Source organism: Bos taurus, chromosome 10 (assembly GCF_002263795.3).
Source record: "Bos taurus isolate L1 Dominette 01449 registration number 42190680 breed Hereford chromosome 10, ARS-UCD2.0, whole genome shotgun sequence".
In the NCBI taxonomy this organism is placed as follows: Eukaryota; Metazoa; Chordata; class Mammalia; order Artiodactyla; family Bovidae; genus Bos; species Bos taurus.
The window spans coordinates 102,953,351-102,973,939 of record NC_037337.1 but is presented as its reverse complement, the minus strand read 5'-3'; the positions used below and the strand labels follow the sequence as shown (position 1 = coordinate 102,973,939).

The window sequence follows — 20,589 nt, the reverse complement described above, 5'->3', positions numbered from 1 at the left end:
TCTTGGGAGGTAACACAAAATTTAAGTCCTCACAATAGTGACTTTATTAAATTAGTTGCTTTATAAAACATTGCAGATGTCATAATTGTTAACATAACAATTTACCAAACTGTAGTTAACTGGTGCAATTTGCTGAGCATGTTTTATAAAGGAAAGGAAATGCCAAAACCCTGTTAAAAGTTGTTCCACTGCAGTCTTGGAGAACAAAGGAAGATTTGTTTCTCAGACACTTACATCAGGCAAATAAAACAGGTGAGGAGTTTCCCTCCCCCATCTGAAGCTCCGTCAGTAGAACAGCCCGATAAATAGAGACTATACAGTCTATAGAGATTCCACAACTCGTACTGCAACGATGGAGAGGTTTACCTTCTTCAGCTTCAAAGTTGGAGGGTTTTGGTCATTTAATTATCAAACTAGTGCTCTGCAGCCGCCGTATCTTCGCTGAGATCAGCAGTCTTCTCCACACTGTATTTTTAATATCCTCACGCTCAATCTTAAGACAAAGCAATTTTAATACTAGGTGCACACCACATGCCCTTGCAGCAGACCGCTTTTCTCGACAAGTTATGAAGTAGTTCAAGGAGGTATGGTTAAGGCTGTATTACTGAACGGTGCTGGTAAATACTACACAATTTTTTTTGTCATGTTGCAACCTTTGTTTCCAATTTAGTGACTGCTGCTATGGAATCAGATAGCAACAATGACAACATTATTAGGTTTGTTTTTTAAAACTATGATTTAGTAGCAACAGAGATTCCCAATTTTAACCCCTTGGCAACAAGATCCAAGTTCCCTCATTTGCACATTAGCACCTAAGTGTCAAGGGATTAAATAACCAGCACAAAAGATACTGCACTTCTGATTGTAGCATTTGGCAGAACTGAAAAGAAAGGAAGTTGTGCTACATGTTGAAGGGATTGTGGGCAACAGAAAGAAGACGCCAGGAGAAGATAAGCGTCACATGAAGTCCTCGTAGTCCTGTGCGTATCCGCCGTCGTAACCCCCGTAGTCCGCCAGGTCGTCTTTCATGGTGGCCTTTAGTCCCCCTCCGGGAACCACACCTTTCTTCTTCTTTTTGGCTTTGCTCTGCTGAAGATAAGAGAGAGTTAGATCTTAAAGACTTTATCTACTATGGGCATCTGTATTAGGTACAGCAACCCTCAGAGTCAAAAAAAAAACCTCTGGTTCCAGAAAAACCGAGTTCTCTGAGATTCCAGAACTAAGCCAGGGTAATTTCTATTATTACTTTAGAAAAACATGAACATGTCTACAAACAGAAGGATGACAATGGCACTTACACCCCTGTCCTATTCCAGTATAAATGGTATTAGTGAGCTCTTGACTTCTCCTAACCAGCCTTGGTGAAAATACCATGTCTACACCCCAGTATGCGTGTAACACACATTTCCCACCCAACTCGCTCTTTTACCTTTTCTTGCTTCTGTTTTTCACTGCAGAGTACAGTCAATGAATTGGTAATCTTTTTCAAGTCATCAATTTCCACTAAAAAAAAAATAATTTTTAAGAATTTTAGAGAATAAGTAAAAAAGCAAAATACACATTCTTCACGGTGTCATGAGAAATCTAATTTGTCCATCATTAACTTCAGTAACTTTGTAAAAGGCTGTTAATTTCTCCTAACATGATAGAGAATCTTAAGTCTATGGCTAGGCTCACAAACCAGAACTGTTTAAAACTGCAAACCCAGCAACAAAACTTTATAATGATCTATAGTCGCCAAGACACCACTGTTTGTTTAACCAGAAACTGGAAACATCTACAGCTCACAGTGCTCCCTACCATTCTTCCGTATCCAGTCTAAACACACAGAATAACCATGCCTTATGGAAATTACATATCCTTAGTTTTCAGAGGGCAGAATCTGAATCAGTATGGAAGGCCAATCCTCAAAGCCACAGACGACAACTCCCCGACCCCTGAGGTCTCCATTTTCTAGCACAAGAATGAAAATGAAAACAGTAGGTATCTCAGGAGTCCCAAGTGCCTGCCCTACCAGGAAATAAACTTGGCCAACGCATCCTTCCACCCCATTAAAATATAAAGCTGGAAACAGACACGAGTTTTTAGCTACCAAAAAAAGTGTTCAATTTTGGTTAGCACCTCTGAAACAGAACAAATAGTGTGTACAAAATAAAATGACAACTATGGGCATATCACTGACCAAGTTTAGAACCTTCCACTTAGTAATCATTTCCCAAAGAAAATCCACTTTAAAATTTCTGTGAAGAATTTCGTTCTCGGTCTTAAAAATAGCAAAGACTAGCAAAACTAGGCCCTCCCACCTTGGTGCTGTACCACCACTGGCTGCCGTCCCCATACCCCATACCCCATGCCCCTGAAACGCATGACTCTTCTGGGAGCATGAAACGAAACCCACGGACCCAGAGACTGCGTGGCAGCTCTTGCAGCTGGCTTCCTCATTTATAAAGTGAAAAGACACTCATCTGTGGTCTCAGTTGTAAAATTCTGTATGCTTTTCCCCAAAAGATACTTCCTTACCTCCCTTCAATATAAAACAAGAAGCTAGTCTTTTATTAGCTGTTGTGCCAACAAGCACAGATGTCTCTCTGGGAAGCCACTGTAAAAACACTCAGAAAGCGTCCTCAAAAGACCACTTAATGTGTATTTGCAGAACAACATTCCTAAGCTACCTGCTAAAAAGCAAATCTTCAGTGTATTAGAACATCCCCTACTTAAATCCATCCACAGGGGTCAGAGATGAGAATTACTTACATGAAATACAAACATCTCGAACTAAGGCTTCCAAAAAATTGGCATAATATAGTGACTTTTCATATTGTGTAATTTTATCTTTTAGTAACTTTCCAAACTCTGTGAAGTCATCTCTTGAGGATGGGTTCATAGCGTCTATTCCATAAACTGTATTATTAACACCTGTAGGAGAAAGGGGACACGCAAACTATTAGATTTTTTAAAATTTAGAAAGAAGCCTATCATACCTAATAACCCTATTATTTCATTCTAAAACAGAGGTTCCCAACCTGAGTCGACTGAACTCTTCGGACAGAATCCAAGTGGTCTGTACATAATTACTGTGTCACAGGTTATTCAGTATTTTGATACCTATTCCAAAATAAACAGGTTTCCTTTGTAAGTAAAATCCTCTGTACTTTATGCATTTAAAAACAGTATGTTAAGAAGGGGACCATAGCCTTCACTTGGCCCAAAGGAGTCCCTGGCACAAAAGGGAAGCTCTAAAAGCACTTGTCCAAGAACAGCCTACAGCAAAGACTGAAGACAAAGGGAAAAAAGCCAACAAAGATGGTTCCTGTCCAAGTATCCAGCTAACCACAGAAGCTACGTAGGAGTAAACCATGTGCTAAATCCCAACAGAAACTTTAATCTAGCTTTCAAGGGTTCTAGGCTGCGAGACAGACGCTTCTGTGTGTGCGCTGTATGTGCTCAGTCGCGTCCAGCTCTTTGCAGCCTCATGAACATGGCGCATTTTCTAAGAAAGACTGGAGTGGGTTGATATTTCCTACCCCAGGGGATCCTCCCCACCAGGGGTCAAACCTGCATCTCTTCCGTCTACTGCACTGGCAGGCCAGTTCTTTTTAACACCAGCGTCACCTATTCCTCTATAATCAAGTCATTACTTGTTCACACCGATCCAGTACTTTAGTATTAGAAACACAACATTGAAACCCTATTAACCAAATGATCACCGCATGAATACATGTTTTTGCTTTTAATCTGTAACTGTGTGTCCCATCTTAGAATTTATTACCACATAAACCCTTCTCTTTAATAAACACAGGGGTGGCTTTTACCATCCTATGAAGACAGGATAATGGGCACGTGCCCTCTGTAATGCGATGAGAGTGGTGGAGACATGTCAAGCGCTTGCCAGTACACAGAAGCATCCACGGCAACTCTTGAGATTGCTGAAGACTCACTAAGAAGTTAGCTCACACTTCCAGTGAAAAGGAGAGTGATCACTACAGTCAGCCTGCTTGGTCCATTTTAAAGAAGGGACCGGGGGAGAGATCAAAATAACTAGATCCTTCTAGGTTTCATTTCAAGGTTATTTAACTGTTTCAACAGGATATTCTACTCTGAAAAAGTACTCAATAAGCAGAGACAGCAAGTAAATAAAATGAGAACTTTTAACTATTTTCTCTGACTTTGAATCTTCATCCTCTGTGCCATGTAACTCCCCCTGGAACTCTCTAAACTTAAATTTACAGAATCCTGAACATACCTTTTACACTACCCTAACCACAGCGGCAGGCACGGGACTTGGGAGTGGAAGTCCTCCGAGGGTAGGGCACGGTGAAGGCCAAGAAGGGGCAGAGCCTCAGCCTCACCAAGGCCAGCACGCTCTTGCCTAAACCCTATGAGACTTTAAGACAGTGACACGCCTACAGTCAAACGCTTAAATCTCAGAAAGTTACAGACTCACATTTCACCCAAATTTCATCCAGCGGATACATATACTTAAATCAGCAGTATACTTTATTTGGGTTCAATAACTTAATCATCTTTTATACAATACTCAAATTATTCAAAAATCTGAGCATGTATCTCACTCTACATTAAGTAATGAAACCTCAAATACAAACAAAAGAGATTAAGTTCTAATACCTAAATTATCATGTTTCTTCAAGAAAGATGTTTTCTGAATTTTCAAACTACTAAGACCTCCACAGTATTCACTTACAACTTCAATACTACACTGTTACCACACCCCCACTTACCAAAAGTTTCTTTTGCTAATTCAAGGTCAGACTCTTCCTGTAATTTCTTAAGCCGCAGTTTATCTGCTAATTGTTCTTCTGGTGTTAGCACTTTAGGTTCTTCAGGTTCTTCTAACTAAAATGAAGTTTGAAAATAGCTGGTTATAATGAACGCAGTACATATCTATCCTGTATATAATTTTTTTCTAGACATATATAAATAATAACAAACATTCATAGTGTTTACTGTATTTCTACAGTAAATTCTTTTAGATATCCTAATGTTATAGGAAAAAAACCCGAGTCACAGATTAAGCAGCCTGCCCATGGTAACAGAAGGTTAACACAGGTGGTAATGTCACAGAGTTAAGATTTGACGACTGGGTTTATTTCATGGTGATTTTTTTTTTAATTAAGGAATTGAGACTGCAGACAAGTTGAAAATAGCTTTCTTAGATTCTGACTAAAACTGTATACTGAAAAATCTTTTCTAGAGTAACTGTGGTAATATTTATCAAGTTTTAAAAACATTATTATATGCTTTAATAAAATAATTCCACTTTTAGATATTCCTCTTAAGAAACCAAAGATGCACACAAATATTTAACCAAAAGGAGGTCAAATGGGGTATTATTCATAATAATATCAAATAAATGTAGAGATGATCTAAATGTTCCACAACAGAATGGTTCAAGTATATGGCACATCCATAATAAATATTATACAGACATACAAAAAAATTTTTTTCATAGAATTAGAAAAACATTTCCCCCTTATCTTTTTATTCCACTTCTTTGACAGGACAATTAATAGTCTAATTTATATCCCTTCTATATGCCATCATAAGTTTCTATAACGAATATGTTACTAACAGGAGATACCTTTGATAATAGTGGGGGAAAGGTGAAGGGAATTTGTGCCATTCATAAATCTCCGTACCTGTGCAGTTTGAAGATTTTAATTCAAAAGGCCACTTCTGAGACAGGTCACATTTTGTTTCTCATGGAGAAGATTTTTCAGAAAAAGGGGACCATCTCCACTGTACTGACTGACCTGAACACCCTTGTTTCCTGCATCAAAACTGAGTATGTTTTAACAACACTTCACCTGAGATAAAATTAATGCACTGAGTGTAAGGTTTCTTTACTTTGGAGACTAATATCAAGATACAATAAAGTAAGTATAATGCTAAACTTCAATGACCAACTTCTTTGAGCTGTAAGAATCCATTCCTTGTTCTGAACAGATAAACATGCATGTAAGTGATCTCAGATATACAAACACAAGTTACTAAAAAGCATCTAAAACGTTCCTGACTGGGGGGAAACAAACATTCTCACATACTGTTGGCCATGATAATTTGCTACTAAGAAGGAATCACAGCAGCTGATTCCAGGCCTAAGAGAGTTCACTAGAGGAGCTTATTGTGCCACAGAACCAGGGACCTTTCACAGACTAGCAGGGCTCTGTGAAACAGAGGAAGACAGAACAACTTAGAGGGACCCCACTGTCCAACGCTGGGACAAATTAAGCATTAAAAAAAATAATCGCTATATCTAAATGAAATTCATAAAGACCTGTAAGTCCATAAATTTACTCAAAAAGAAAAAACTGAAACCTACAAAATCCTTCATTTTTCACCACTTAAAGTTACCACACTCCCTTACTCTGAAAATTAGTAATTAAATGAATTAAGCTTTTATGCTTTCTAGTACAAACCATATCCAAAGTAACCAAACAGAAAAAAAAGGGGAAAAAGTCAGCCAATAAGAAAATGGAAGTCATAGAATGAAGTATCACCTTTCTGACACCTAAAGAAATAATTAGGCAATGATCACCAGTGACACTCCTAAAACTGGGCCAGCAGTAAAAAGGAATCTGTAATGTTACAGGAGAAGGGCCAGGTTGTCATCAACTTGACTCAGTAATCAATTTTAGCATCACTAATAATAGTACAGACATTATATGACCTGATGTGATGCAAGGTGCTTGCCTGAACAAAGCATATGCTGGGATATTCTGGGACAATTAGATGCACATAAACTGAATGTAGACGATGTTTAAAAATGACTTACATTAGGAGCGTAATTATATGAGACATAGCTTTGCTTTTTCAGAAATGCATACTGAAGTATTTAAAGGAAAAATGCAGAATGTTTGTTATTTATTGGATTATATTTTAGCAAAAAAAAAAAACAGATGAAGCAAGTTGGCAAAATATTAACAACTGGTAAATTTAGGTGATTTGTATATGACCCATTATGCTATTTTCTTGAAATTTCTCTTAATAAAAAGTCAAGGGAATTCCCTGGTGGTCCAGTGGTTAGGCACTTTCACTGTGGAGTTGTTTCACCAGGTTAAAAATAAAATAAGAAAGCTTGCTATGTATGATCTATGGTAAGATTTCCATGATTATTAACTAAAGCCAAGGTGAAAATAAAAAATGGGTGGAATATGACCATATAGTTGTATACAAATATATAAAGTCACCTTGGAGACATCGTAATACACCAGTATTTAAGTAAATACTTAAGTAAATATTTAAGTAAATACAGTATTTAATACACCAGTGTATAAGTAAATACACTAGTATTTACTTATAAAGGGAAAGAGAACAAATCTGTGAAGAGTTGGGAGCCCCTCTTAATACCATTTTGATTTCTGAATCATGTAAATGTGTTTTCTATTCAAAAAGTAAATGAACACAAAATTCCTGATCTTGCTCCAAATAATCAAAAACAACATTTATATAGTACATGGCAGAGAAATGGATGCTTTTTATATTTACTCAAAATATACACTGCAAAAAAAAAAAAAGACTAAGCTAGAGAGAGCTGCAAGACACTGACAAAAGCCCTGACTGTGGGCACAAGACAGTCCTGCCGCCTTAAAGTGTCTGTGAAAACCTGAAAGGCATCTAACACATAATGCTTCTCGGTTTGTTTTTTGCAAAAACCACAAATTCCATGTGTTTGGGATCACCTTATCTGATGATATCCATGCATAGCCTTTACAAAGCCCTTTACACACCCAGGTAGCATCTGCTGCTTGCTAAGGTTCTGCACCACTGCTGACGCGAGGATTCTGTACTTTGGAAAATAAACAGGACTTACTCTCTTTTTAATTTCTTCTTGCCTTTTCTTCTGCTGCCGTTCTTTCTCTTTTATTTTCTCTGCTATTTTTTTCTTTTCTGAAATTTTTACTTCTGAAAGTAAAGAAATGTTTTAATCATAGTTAATCTTAAATATTTTCTAGTTTATGAATGAGACAGACATGACACTTATATACTTCAAGAGATCAAACCTCTCCCAGCTCCAATTTAGATGGTGATTTTCTGGCAAATAAGAATAGAAAAGTTCTGGGACTTCTTTCTCCTCTCTAATCTCACCCCTAAGATCCAAACACTTCCTTTCATGTTTCCCCACAGTCCTTTAGGTGGGACTTAGACCATTCAACTGTGATGCCTCATCCTCTAATCTGTTTACATTTTAAAGAGAGAAAGAGAAAACAGATGCAGGGAGAAGAGAATGAAACAGAAGGATGTTTGGTTTCTAAAAATAACCAAAATTTCCAAGTTTGCAGCATTTTGTTAGTTGTCTTAACATAAGCATCAGAGTAAGATCTAAACCCCAAAACTGAGGAAACCCAATGGATCACCTGGTTTTACTTCTGCTTCTTCTTTTTTCTCATCATCATCATCATCCCAGTTATCCTAAACAAAAGAAAACTCCATTAATACTTCTTACATGCTTACTCTTCCCTGTGATCTTTATTATTCTAACACCAGAGAAAAAAGTTCGCTGGGTTTTTTTTTTCTTTTTCTTTTTTGGTGTTACATTAAATTTATAATTTTGGGAGAACTGACACAATGTTGAACTGCCCTAGCCAAGAAAAAGGGCTATCTTTTCATTTGTTCAAGCCTACCTCTGTATCTTTCAAAGAATTTTTTAAAGTTTCTCTTAAAAGGTTTTGCATATTTCTCATTAGGTTTGTTCCTAAGTATTTTGTCTTCCCTGTTGCCACTGTAAACTTTTTTTTTCCATTTTCTGTCCTCTGACTGGTGGTTGTATCATACGAAAGCTACAGGGTTTGCATGTAAACTTTATATCCTGCTACTGTATAAACGTAAATACATATATGTTGTGCTCAGCCGTGTCCGACTCTCTGTGACCCCACGGACTGCAGCCCACCAGGCTCCTCTGTCCATGGAATTTTCCATCAAGAATACTGGAGCAGGTTGCCATTTCCTACTCCAGGAGATTTTCCCAACCCAGGGATGAAACTCACGTCTCTTGTGTCTCCTGCATCAGCAGGCAGATAGATGCTTTACCACTGCACCACTTTGAAACCCAGGTACCTTACCAATTACGTTTATCACTTAAGTTAGTTCCATCACTGAGTCTCTGTGGTCTTCCAGGTATACTACCACATCATCTGCAGGTGAGACAGCTTTACTCCTCCTTCACCAATCTGTGTGGCTCCACAACTGATTTATCTTATCTAATCGCACTGGCAAAACCTCTAGTACAGTATGAAAGAACAGTGGCAGAGAAAATGGGGATCAAGTCCTTGTTCTTCTCTTAACGGAAATGCCTACAGTGTTTCCCCACGAAGTGTTATGTACCCCACCACATTTACGGAGTAAAATTTTAACTTTTCTTTTACTGCTCTGAATTCCAAGTCAATTAGAAAGTCTTTTCTTAAAGCAAGGAGTTTTCTCTAGAAGATGTATGCCCCCATTGTTTTTTCATTTAGATCTCTGATCCTTTGGAATGTTTTCTTCTCTACGATGGATCTGAGTGCGGATCTAATTTTATATTTTCCCAAATAGTTACCCAGTTGTCAAAGCACCATCTGTTGAAAAGTCCACCTTTCTAATATCCTATAATAACTATAAATGGAGTATTATCTTTAAAAACTGTGAACCACTATGTTGGTTCCAAATTGGGAAAGCAATACGTCAACGTTGTATATTGTCACCCTGTTTATTTAACTTATATGCAGAGTACATCACGAGAAATGCCGGACTTGATGAAGCACAAGCTGGAATCAAGATTGCCGGGAGAAATATCAATAACCTCAGATATGCAGATGACACCACACTTATGGCAGAAAGTGAGCCTCTTGATGAAAGTCAAAGAGGAGAGTGAAAAAGCTGGCTTAAAACTCAACATTCAAAAAACTAAGACCACGGCATCCAGTCCCATCACTTCATGGAAAACATATGAGGAAACAATGGAAACAGTGACAGACTTTATTTTCTTGGGCTCCAAAATCACAGCAGATGGTGATTGCAGCCATGAAATTAAAAGACACTTGCTCCTTGGAAGAAAAGCTATGACCAACCTAGACAGCATATTAAAAAGCAGAGATATTATTTTGCCAACAAAGGTCCGTCTAGTCAAAGCTATGGTTTTTCCAGTAGTCATGTATGGATGTGAGAGTTGGACCACAAAGAAAGCTGAGCACCGAAGAACTGATGCTTTTGAACTGTGGTGTTGGAGAAGACTCTTGAGAGTCCCTTGGACTGCAAGGAGATCCAACCAGTTAATCTTAAAGGAAATCAGTCCTGAATATTCACTGGAAGGATTGAATCTGAAGCTCCTCTAATACTTTGTCCACCTGACCCAAAGAACTGACTCATTAGAAAAGACCCTGATGCTGGGAAAGATTGAAGGCGGGAGGACAAGGGGATGACAGAGGATGAGGTGGTTGGATGGCATCACCAACTAGATGGACATGAGTTTGAGTAAGCTTCAGGAGTTGTTGATGGACAGGGAGGCCTGGCATGCTGCAGTCCATGGGGTCGTAAAGAGTCGGACACAACAGAAGTGACTGACACTGTACACCTGAAACCTATAATACTGCAAATCAACTATACTTCAATTTTTTAAAAAGCCCATCTTTGCCCCGTGATTTACCATATACTGTTTTCCTAGACACTTGCTCTATTTCTGCTTTCTATTCTATCCCACTGGTTTGTTGTCTCTTCATGTACTAGTATGTACTGTTTTAATTAGAGGCTTTATAGTATGTTTTTAATGTAAGCTGGGGCTAATTCCCCCTTTTCAGGTTTTTTAGTGTTTTCCTGGCCATTCTTGCACACTTGTTTCTCCATATGAACTTTTATATCAACTTGTCTAACTGCACAAAAAAGCTTCTCCATTAACAATTAAAACACAAGACCACCAAGCCAAAACTAATGGCCTCTCTTAAATAATTCACAGTAGTTTTAAAAGAAAATTTGAGCTGTCTTTACACTTACTTTCCCAAATGTAAAAGCAGCCAACATTCTGGCTAATGGTTTTAATTATTTCAAGCAACATTTCACACAACATAACCCTGGCTAATGAATTAAATCTTTATAAAGATTTAAGCCCAATTTTTTAAAATTAAATTTAAAAAAAAGAAAAAAGAGTTAAGCTCAGTACAACAGAGGAGTCAAGAGCTGATCCACAGCTTCATGGAACCAACTCCCTAACTTGGGCGGGCACTTCAAGGTGGCTCTGCAGCCTCTCTTCTCTATGCCTAGCACACAGTCCCTGAGCTAAACATTAAACAATTATCAAACAATTTTTAAAGGGTCCACAGAATTTAGAAGGGTTAAGTTCAACAGAGAAAGACACAGTCCTGTGTTTAAATAGGGCTTTAACCTACAGGTAACCTGACCCCTGTCTCAACCACCACCAGGCGCCCTAGGACACGCCACCTGAAGCTTAGCCAGAGGATGACGGGCAAGGCAGGAGGCCCTGGCGAGGCCGGAGGGGCAGGGCTGACGAATATGCCACAGCTGCGACAGCAAGCTTCTGGCTTATAAACCAAGAGGCCATAAATCTGAATCAGGCTAGGTGTCTGTAAATTAACCAAGCGTTGATTCTTAATAAAAATCTAAATCCAAAGAAATAAAACATCCTGATCAAGGCTGCCATGGAGTGGGAAGAACTTTGACGAGAAGTATTTTTATAATCACTTTACCTTTGCAATTTAACCCATAGTTCATAGTTAACAAACACAACGAAAGCAAACCAGCTAGTCACTTTTTGAACATCTAAGAGTTAGAAATTAGACGGTAAATGTTCGTATCACCCTCCCGGTTTGCTTAAGTGCTTGCATCAATACAGCATTGCACAAAAGGAACCAGAGAGCTAACACTAAAAGTTGACTACTACTAGAAGTTTTTGTCATTTTAATCTTCAGAGAACGTAAGAAAGCTGGGTTTGTGAGTGGTATGCTACTTATATGGTTCTTAGATAAAAGAGCTACCTGCTGACTTCTAGGGGATGTTTGTAACTCCCTACTAATAACAGTGACGATAACAGCAGCGACGACAATAGACTGCATTTACTAAGTGCTTGCTCTACACTAAGCTCTGTGCTAAAGACTTTATGTTTAATTTTGTTTTTAATTCTTTGGCCACGCTGCACAGTTTGTGGAATTTTAGTTCCCTGACCAGGGATTGAACCTGGGCCCGTGGCAGTGAGTCCCAACCACTGGACTGCCAGGAAGGTCCCCAAAGGACTTTACATATGGTAACACAGTTAACCCTCACAAAAGTCCTGCAAGTCAAGTAGTGTTATCCCCACTGTAATACACGGACACAAAGGCCCAGAGATAACTATCACACAATCTGGAAAACTAACGAAGGAACCTGTTTTGAACAGGACATTTCTTTACAGTGTCATACTAAACATCATTTCTTACCTGAATCTTAAGTATAAATGTCTGGGAACTAGGTCCCTCCACATCAAAATGTGTTCTTTCAATTAGTCCTGGAATGGAGTCCCCTGGAATTGCAGGGAATCCCATATCAAAGAGAAGGGTTATGGTACGTACTAAGATACGCCCAGCTGCAACTATGTCAGATATTCATCTCAAATTGCCTGTGATGGATTCTACTAATTTTAACAAATGAGTCTAGCAGCCTCTGGGAGCAGGAGCTCAAGAGGAGAGAGGCATAGCTGAAAATGAGCAGCCCCATCCCAGTAACCCCCACAGAGAAACAGCACAACGCAGCAGGGTTTTTGTTCAGTGCTGACGTTCCTCAGTCCCCTGTACCAGTAACACCTCACCCCCCAGGTCACCGCCTGTCCAGGGTCGCATCCACCCTGACTTTGCATCCCGCCTCTACCCCGCCCCTGGTTTCGCTATCGAAGAATAACCTTACTCCAGACGGCTGTCACACTGTCCCTTCAGTGCAAGTGTAATGAGGCCACCCGGATTTTCAGCACAGAAACGGTTTCAAAAACAGTGGCTCCCGTCTCCAAGTCCTGGAAACAACTACGACATCCGCTCCTCAGCTCATAAACGGACCATGAAGGCGCCTCACCCCACAGCGCTGGGAAGAAGATGCTCCTTTCTTACAGGGGCAGTCACTCCTGTACTGAGGATGAGCCTGCTCCTTTCTTATAGGGGCAGTCACTCCTGTACTGAGGATGAGCCTGCTCCTTTCTTATAGGGGCAGTCACTCCTGTACTGAGGATGAGCCTGCTCCTTTCTTACAGGGGCAGTCACTCCTGTACTGAGGATGAGCCTGCTCCTTTCTTATAGGGGCAGTCACTCCTGTACTGAGGATGAGCCTGCTCCTTTCTTATAGGGGCAGTCACTCCTGTACTGAGGATGAGCCTGCTCCTTTCTTACAGGGGCAGTCACTCCTGTACTGAGGATGAGCCTGCTCCTTTCTTATAGGGGCAGTCACTCCTATACTGAGGATAAGCTCCTCCAGAGGGGAGCACAGTGACGTCAGAAAAAACAGACTGGTCACACTTCTGAACAAATGTAATCCCCAAAGCTTTCCCCATGAACTTACGACAGTTTTTGCATCCTTAGTTATAAAAGTAAATGCGTAAAAGTAGAATGTTTAAAACTTCCCAATTTTCCCTAAACATCAAGACTTTGTAAATGCTGACAAAAAATTCAGATAAAATACAAGAAGGGTTCCTAGAGAAACAGCTAAAATTAATGGTTGTTTTTGGTTCAAGAGTTACCTATCAATATCCAATTAAATTCTTTAGCCAATTATCACTGGTAGTCAATAAATCTTTCAACTACAATATCCAAAAGTATTTCTTTTACCTCCAAAAGTATTTCCAAGTATTTAAAGTATTAATATCTCCAATATTAACCAGGCTCTTCTAAAATGGCCAACTTCCTCAGAAGAGAAGCTGTTTATTAACTACCTGCTTATCTATACTTACGTTCTTCAGATAAACACCCAGCATCATTTGAGCCATTTCTCTAAAAAAAGGGTGTTTTTCAAGTTTAAAACCTGCTTCCCAACTAAATACAACTAAGAATTGAAAACATAACAGAAAGAACTTAAACCCTGGCTTCTTTTTATTTCTAATGATGCAGCCAGTAGTTGGCTAGTCTGTCATCTTATAATGTACAACTACAGACTGTCACGTGCAATAGGAGAACATGTTTAGGGCTGAAACTGCTTCCAACTTGAGCAAGTGTATTTATAGATCATCCAACAGAAGCAGCTTCAATGAGCAGGAAAACTCTTCTGCCCCACAGCAGAAGCCCATTAACTAATATATATACCCCCTCCGTTTCTTCTTAAGCACAATAGTTTGGTTTAGATAAAGCATAATCTCTTGAAGCAAAAGAGTCTTTTACTGGGTATTCTGTAAGCTGTACCAATTCTGTTCTGAGAAACCTCAGAACTCTGTAGTGAGCTCCTGCCATGGCTAGACCTGACAGCAAAGCTTAGTTTTTAAAATAAGCTCAAATGTTCTTCCATCACCTCACTACTTGCTTGTCTCTGAAAGCCAGGGTATCTCTCTCAATAAATTCTACTTCACTTAATTCATTAAGCTTTTAACACACTACTATGGCTCAGCACTCTGCTGAATTCCATCTCAATACCGACCTGTCTCATATTTGGAAGTGTTATCAATCAATTCTACTTCAAATTCCTGGCTAAGCTAGATCAAGAACAAGACACTGAACATGAACAAATGGCCTGTTTATTCTCAATGGTCCAGGACAGCAAATATATTAGGTAAATATTTTTCAGCAACAAACACACTTCCCAACTTAAAACTTACTAGTTTATAAAAAATTGTCAGGGTATTAAAATGATACAACTGATATTTTCTTCAAAATAATCTGGCTGGGTAAGGAGAGCAGGAAGACAGAATATAGAAAATAGAAGGTTGGACATGGGTTAATAATTATTAAACTTTTCTTCCCACTTCTGTATATGTTTAGAGTTTTTCATAAGACACACACATGCACACACACACACCTTCCAGATATCCATTTCCTAGCAAAATGCCTACCTTCTGAAAACTTCCCAACAATCTCCCATGTCTTTGAAATATAATCCTCTACTTCAGAAGTGCTGTTTCCAATACTTCAAAAATGTCCTTACTCTGGTATATTTAAACTATTAACTGGGATACGATCCTAACAGACAGCTGAATGGGCATAATAAGGCATGCAGTTTTCAACTAATCCAGTTCTCTAGGGTCTTTTAAAGACATTTTGTAATAACATTATAGAAGCAAATGTGTGAGACGCTTAATTACAGCCAGAAGTTTTCTCAAAACAAACTCTACACCTTTTGAATAAATCTAGCTTCTATCTGTTTTAGTGAAATGATGGGAGTCTAGTAAAATGGAGTAAAAGTTGTATTGTTCCTGCTTGCAGTGGGTAGGTATTCACAGCAAGCAGAAAAAATGATCAACACAGCCTACACATCATTCCAGAAATGGAGGAGGAGTCTAGATATATGCCAAGCAGACAATTCCTCCCTGCCTCTGCGCTGATAGCAGGATAGGGTAGAAAGGGGAAATAAAGCTCATGTGAGAGGAAAGCATGCTCCCTGGTTCTCACCTTTTAAACTGGGAAGAAGCACAGCCTTCCCCTCCCTGCCCAGTGAATAGGAACAATTCTAATTTCACCTAAATCCACTTCTGCCACTATCAGACTGCTATTTGAAAAGTCAAGGGCAGCAAAATGCTATGTCTACTGAAAGACATTCACCTAGTGGAGCAAGTCCCTGTAATAAAAGACCTTGGTGTTCCTTTCATTTCTCAGGATGTTACAAATGACATCAAGCCTACACTCTCAAAGGTTAAACACTACATGCTGACACAGACTTAAGAACTTACTGCTTCCACCTACCTTACTTTTGAAGGACTTTTCAAAAATTCACATACTGTATTCTTTAAGGACTGTGATTATTCAGTCTCATGAAAACTAAACCCTGCTAACAACTGCTACAAAGGCTCAGCATTAGAATGTGAGAATTCAGAAATTTGGTATTAATGTACTCCTTACTTTCTGAAAGTTCACTTTATGACACTTCACTTTTTCTAACAAAGTACCTTAGTACCTGTGTTCGCTAAGTGAAATCCAAAACCAATTTACAATGTTATGACAAGTGAAAATAGCATCTGTTTTTGCACTGAGCTGTTACAGTGGCAGTGAGTACCCTAAGCAGCAAGAGTGGCACCATCAAGGCCAAGTTCATTCTCCACCAAGCTGCTCAGAGTCTAAGCACCAAGCTGCCGGAGCTCTGACCTGTGTCTGTGAGCATCTGTGCGTTACCTTGACTGACGCTGTGCATTCGTTAGCAAGACGCGTCCTGAAGTAACTGCTTCTTTCAGCTTAGGAAAAGTTTGACAGGAATGCTCTAGTTTCAGAAAGCAGGGAAAACCTGCTCATTACCATTCAAGGTGACAAATTTCAACTCTAGATTCTGAGCAAGCAAAAACTTGCCTGACAACCATGGTCATTCCATTCAAACCAAAAAATACACAATAAACACCCATTGTGGAGAGAACTTACTCCTACTGAGCTAAAGAAAGCACAAAATGTGGCACAAAAATGACCCCAGATACACGATCTAAATAGCCTAAGCGTATTTTCCACTAGCCAGAAAAATTAAGACTACATCTAGAAGCAAGAGAGAATTAACATTTACCCAGTGCCTACCAAGTGTCAGACAACTCTGCTTAATGCTTAATATATTAACTTGTTTAAAGTGCAAAATAATGCCTGAGATAGCTTCTGTAATGCCAAGATTGGGAAATGGGGGAGGGGGGTGATTACAAAACTGGTTTATGTTCACAAATAGGAATGGTCAAGACAACAACATAGATCCAGGTCTGCTGATTCTAAACTGCTAGGAACCAAACTACTCTAGGAACACCTTATCTTGGAAATCTCTGAGAAACTCAACAGAAATAAAGCAACATTTCAACATGGAAATAAAATGGGTAAGTTCAGCTTCCTACTACTCAAAGATCAACTTCAAAGTTTAAGTAAAAGAAATAGGCTATTTGTATAAATACAAACAAATTATGCACTGGAGAGACAAGATAACCTTTATGTAACATTTACCTTTAAGTAAGATTTACAACTCCTAAACCTCCAAAATTAGTTACAAGTGGTTAGAATTCTATTTATCAGGATAGACACCACTTATACAATAATTTCAGTCGGGCTTCTTCATATCAGTCTAGACTACTTCATTCAAACTTCATTTTCTGGTAATTCCTGATTCCCTAGTCTCTTCTCCCTTATTTCCAATTTTCCTAACAGATGTCTTAACTCCTGAATCTACTATGCATAGCAGTCAAAGGACAAATCTGAACTAAAGGCTCAAAACACAAAACCTGCCACAGTGCAGGGAGGTGACTAATATTCTGCAATGAGGGTGATAACACAATCCATTCCCATGTCTACACAACATTTAAATGAAACAAAAACGTAAATATCTTCACAATGGTGTTGCTTATTAATTAACCCCAAGGTCTGAAAAGCTCACATCATCCCTGAACCTCAGGCTGTTCAATGAATTGGACATCCACCTCATCAGACAAAAGTAAAATCTAAACAAAAGCAGTATGGACACGAAGTTCCTAACGATTATCTAGCTTAAATTTTTTTTATCTCAAGCGGAAAGATTTGTAGGTTTGTTATCATGAGCTGGGTGTAGAAGTCAGTAGAATAAACCATTCACTAAATGAATCAAAACCACAGAAAACCATTTTCCAACTCATATTAAATTTTATCTTCACGGAAATAAAGATTTTGAGAACTTCGTTAATGAGAATCCTAACACTCTGCACTTGAGAGATTTGTAACTACTAGAAAAACGAAAACAAACGCACATACTGTCATCCGCAGCCACGAGTCCCCAGGAGGTCTCACAAACAAGCGAAGTATAGAAGGCACAGGAAAAACACAACACAGCGGGCTCGCTCGCCTTCTCCAACCACGACATCAGTATTTCCTTACGGGTTCCCGTGTAGATGAATAACCCACTCTATCAGCGCCCCATTTTTCAAGTCGCTGTGTAGACTAGCCAGGTTTCTGACCACTAAGGTAGCTATCTCAGTCCTCAATTCATCTTTTTACCACACGTAGGGAGAAGAGGGTCTAAAAATGGGGTCTAAAAATTATTTCACTTGCGTGTGGGGAAAAAAGGTGGCTGAAACTACACCACAATATTTCACACATTTAAAAGCTCTAACAGACTCTACCAGCGGGCCTTTGGGGCTGGAGACGAGCTACCAGCCCGAGGGACGCCTAAGCTCAAAAAGGCTTGAGTGTTAGGAAACGCCCCATGTGGGATGAGCAAGGGCCCCACCTTACCCTCCCTTTAGGGCTGCAGACGAGCTACCAGCACGAGGGACGCGTTACGAGACGCCCCATCTGGGAAGAGCCAGGGGCCGCGCTCTCGCCTCCCGGTCTCAGCCCCGCGCAGTGCGCACGTGGGCCGGCCCAGCCGCGGCTGTCACCGCCTGTCGCCGGCTGGCGGGGGGTCCGGGCAGGCGCGGACCCTCTAAGACGGGCTGGGGCCCGCCACTCGCCAGGCAGGCTCGGCAGACCACGCAGCCCGCCTCCGGCCCTGTGGCCGGCGGACCGGGGGAACAGGGCACCGCCGGGCCCTGCGCTCGCGTCCCCACGCAGGCCCGGGCGGCGCCCCGGGCCCCGCGTCGGACCTTCCGCCCCAAGGCGGGCACCCCGGCCCACCCCGCGCGGACCCACCTTGACGTCCTCGTCCTCGTCCTCGCCCTCCCAGCGGTCCCCGCCGGCAGTGCCGCCGCCCCCCACCTTCCGCACCGGGTCTTCCACTGAGAACGTGTCCGCGTCTGCGGGAAGAGAGTCGCGTTAATGACAGTCTGGGGCCAGCGCCGGGCGGTCCCGGCCCGACCCCCGAGCTTCTCCTCACCCCAGGAGTCGGAGTCCCCAGCCGCCGCCGCCGCCATATCGAGCCGGGCGTGAGCGTGTGTGAGGGAAGACCGGGGAGAGTTAGCGCGGCGGAGGTGAGTCACCGGATCCGCGCTCGTCGCCCGCGCGGGGAACGCTGGGACCGCGGCTGACTCAACGCTGAGGCCCCGCCCCCTGGCGGCCGGAAGGGGCGTGGGGCGCGGCCGGAAGGGGCGTGGGGCGCGACGGGCGCGCGGGTTCTTCCGCGCTCCACTCGGCGCCTGAGGGGCCCAGTGGGCCAGTGGCAGAGGGAGGGGAGGGCTGGCCCACGTCGCGCGCCCCGGGAAGGAACAGGGAGGGCGGGGACCGTGGCGGCGCCCTGTCTGGCGCTTAGCTGTCGCCTGCCCTCTCCCGTCCTCCCAGGCCACCCTGCGCCCGCCCCAAGCGGCGCGGCGCGCCCTCTGCTCGCGTGGACCCCGTCCCCAGGCGCGGGTGACAGCGGCAGACAGTCCGCACGCCGCGCCCGGCTGTGGGCGGCGGACTGGCCTCCACGTCCCCGGGGCGCGCTATGGCGTGCTGGGCGAGATGGGCCTCTGGAACCCGAAGGGCGCAGGGCGCCAGGAGAAGCGAGAGGAGAGCACCGAGTTCCTGGCAGTCTCCCAGCCGAACAGCTCAGATTGAGCTCCCGGCACGTCTGCCGGCAGTGCGTCACGAAGGGATCGAAGGGAACCCCGGGGCCCGAGGACCTTCCCTTCTGTGAGCCCCCTGAACCCAGTACACGATTCATTCTTTCGCAGAATGATTTAGGAACTCAGCTAAACTTACCTGCTCTAGCCTTACCCTTAAGCGCACAATCAAGCAGTAAAAACAGACATGTAAATGATTTCGATACAGTGCAATGACTGCAACAAAAAGAAGCGTTGTGAGGTTAAATGCAAAAGGTTAACGTTAACCGCGGAGGGGAGCGGTAGGGTATTTGAAAGGTTTCCAGAAAGTGAGCGCTGCAGTAAGGAGTTTTAAAGACCCAGTGAAATTTGCTCTAGAGCGTTTCCGGTAGAAAGTACGCAGGTAGTCCCTGATATGACTGGCTACTGGAGATAACCTGAACAGGTAAAGTGATTCTAATAAAGGGCTTAAGACGGGCTATCAGGGAAGCACAGTAATGCTGAAGAAGCTGAAGTTGAACGGTTCTATGCAGATAACACCACCTTTATGGCAGAAAGTGAAGAGGAACTAAGCATCTTGATGAAAGTGAAAGACGAGAGTGGAAAAAGTTGGCTTAAAGCTCAACATTCAGAAAACTAAGATCATGGCATCTGGTCCCATCACTTCATGGCAAATACATGGGGAAACAGTGTCAGACTTTATTTTGGGGGGCTCCAAAATCACTGCAGATGGTGATTGCAGCCATGATATTAAAAGGCGCTTACTCCTTGGAAGGGAAGTTATGACCAACCCAGATAGCATATTAAAAAGCAGAGACGTTACTTTGCCAACAAAGGTCCGTCTAGTCAAAGCTATGGTTTTTCCAGTGGTCATGTATGGATGTGAGAGTTGGACTGTGAAGAAAGCTGAGCGCCGAAGAATTGATGCTTTTGAACTGTGGTGTTGGAGAAGACTCTTAAGAGTCCCTTGGACTGCAAGGAGATCCAACCAGTCCATTCTAAAAGAGACCAGTCCTGGGTGTTCTTTGGAAGAACTGATG

General features: G+C 41.6%; 1 protein-coding gene across 2 annotated transcripts; it reads right to left on the bottom strand.

Moving 5' to 3' along the window:
• Positions 1-20: 20 nt before the first annotated feature.
• Positions 21-19,031, bottom strand: EIF3J (eukaryotic translation initiation factor 3 subunit J). 2 transcript variants are annotated; one of them, XM_024997726.2, is made up of 8 exons: positions 18,907-19,031; positions 18,723-18,826; positions 8,376-8,430; positions 7,832-7,923; positions 4,740-4,854; positions 2,755-2,916; positions 1,430-1,503; positions 21-1,086 (listed from the first exon to the last, which is right to left on the bottom strand). In XM_024997726.2, the coding sequence occupies exons 1-8, from the start codon at positions 18,941-18,943 to the stop codon at positions 958-960; spliced, it is 768 nt and encodes a 255-aa protein (XP_024853494.1). In that variant the 5' UTR covers positions 18,944-19,031; the 3' UTR covers positions 21-957.
• Positions 19,032-20,589: the final 1,558 nt, after the last annotated feature.

Excerpts from the sequence above, each read along its gene's own strand:
- EIF3J (XM_024997726.2), bottom strand. The coding sequence starts at position 18,943 with ATGGCGGCGGCGGCGGCTGGGGACTCCGACTCCTGGG. Across the intron at positions 8,431-18,722 it reads ACGAGGACGAGGACGTCAAG|GATAACTGGGATGATGATGA; the intron begins GTGGGTCCGCGC and ends TCTTTTGTTTAG. Across the intron at positions 1,087-1,429 it reads AAAAACAGAAGCAAGAAAAG|AGCAAAGCCAAAAAGAAGAA; the intron begins GTAAAAGAGCGA and ends TATCTTCAGCAG.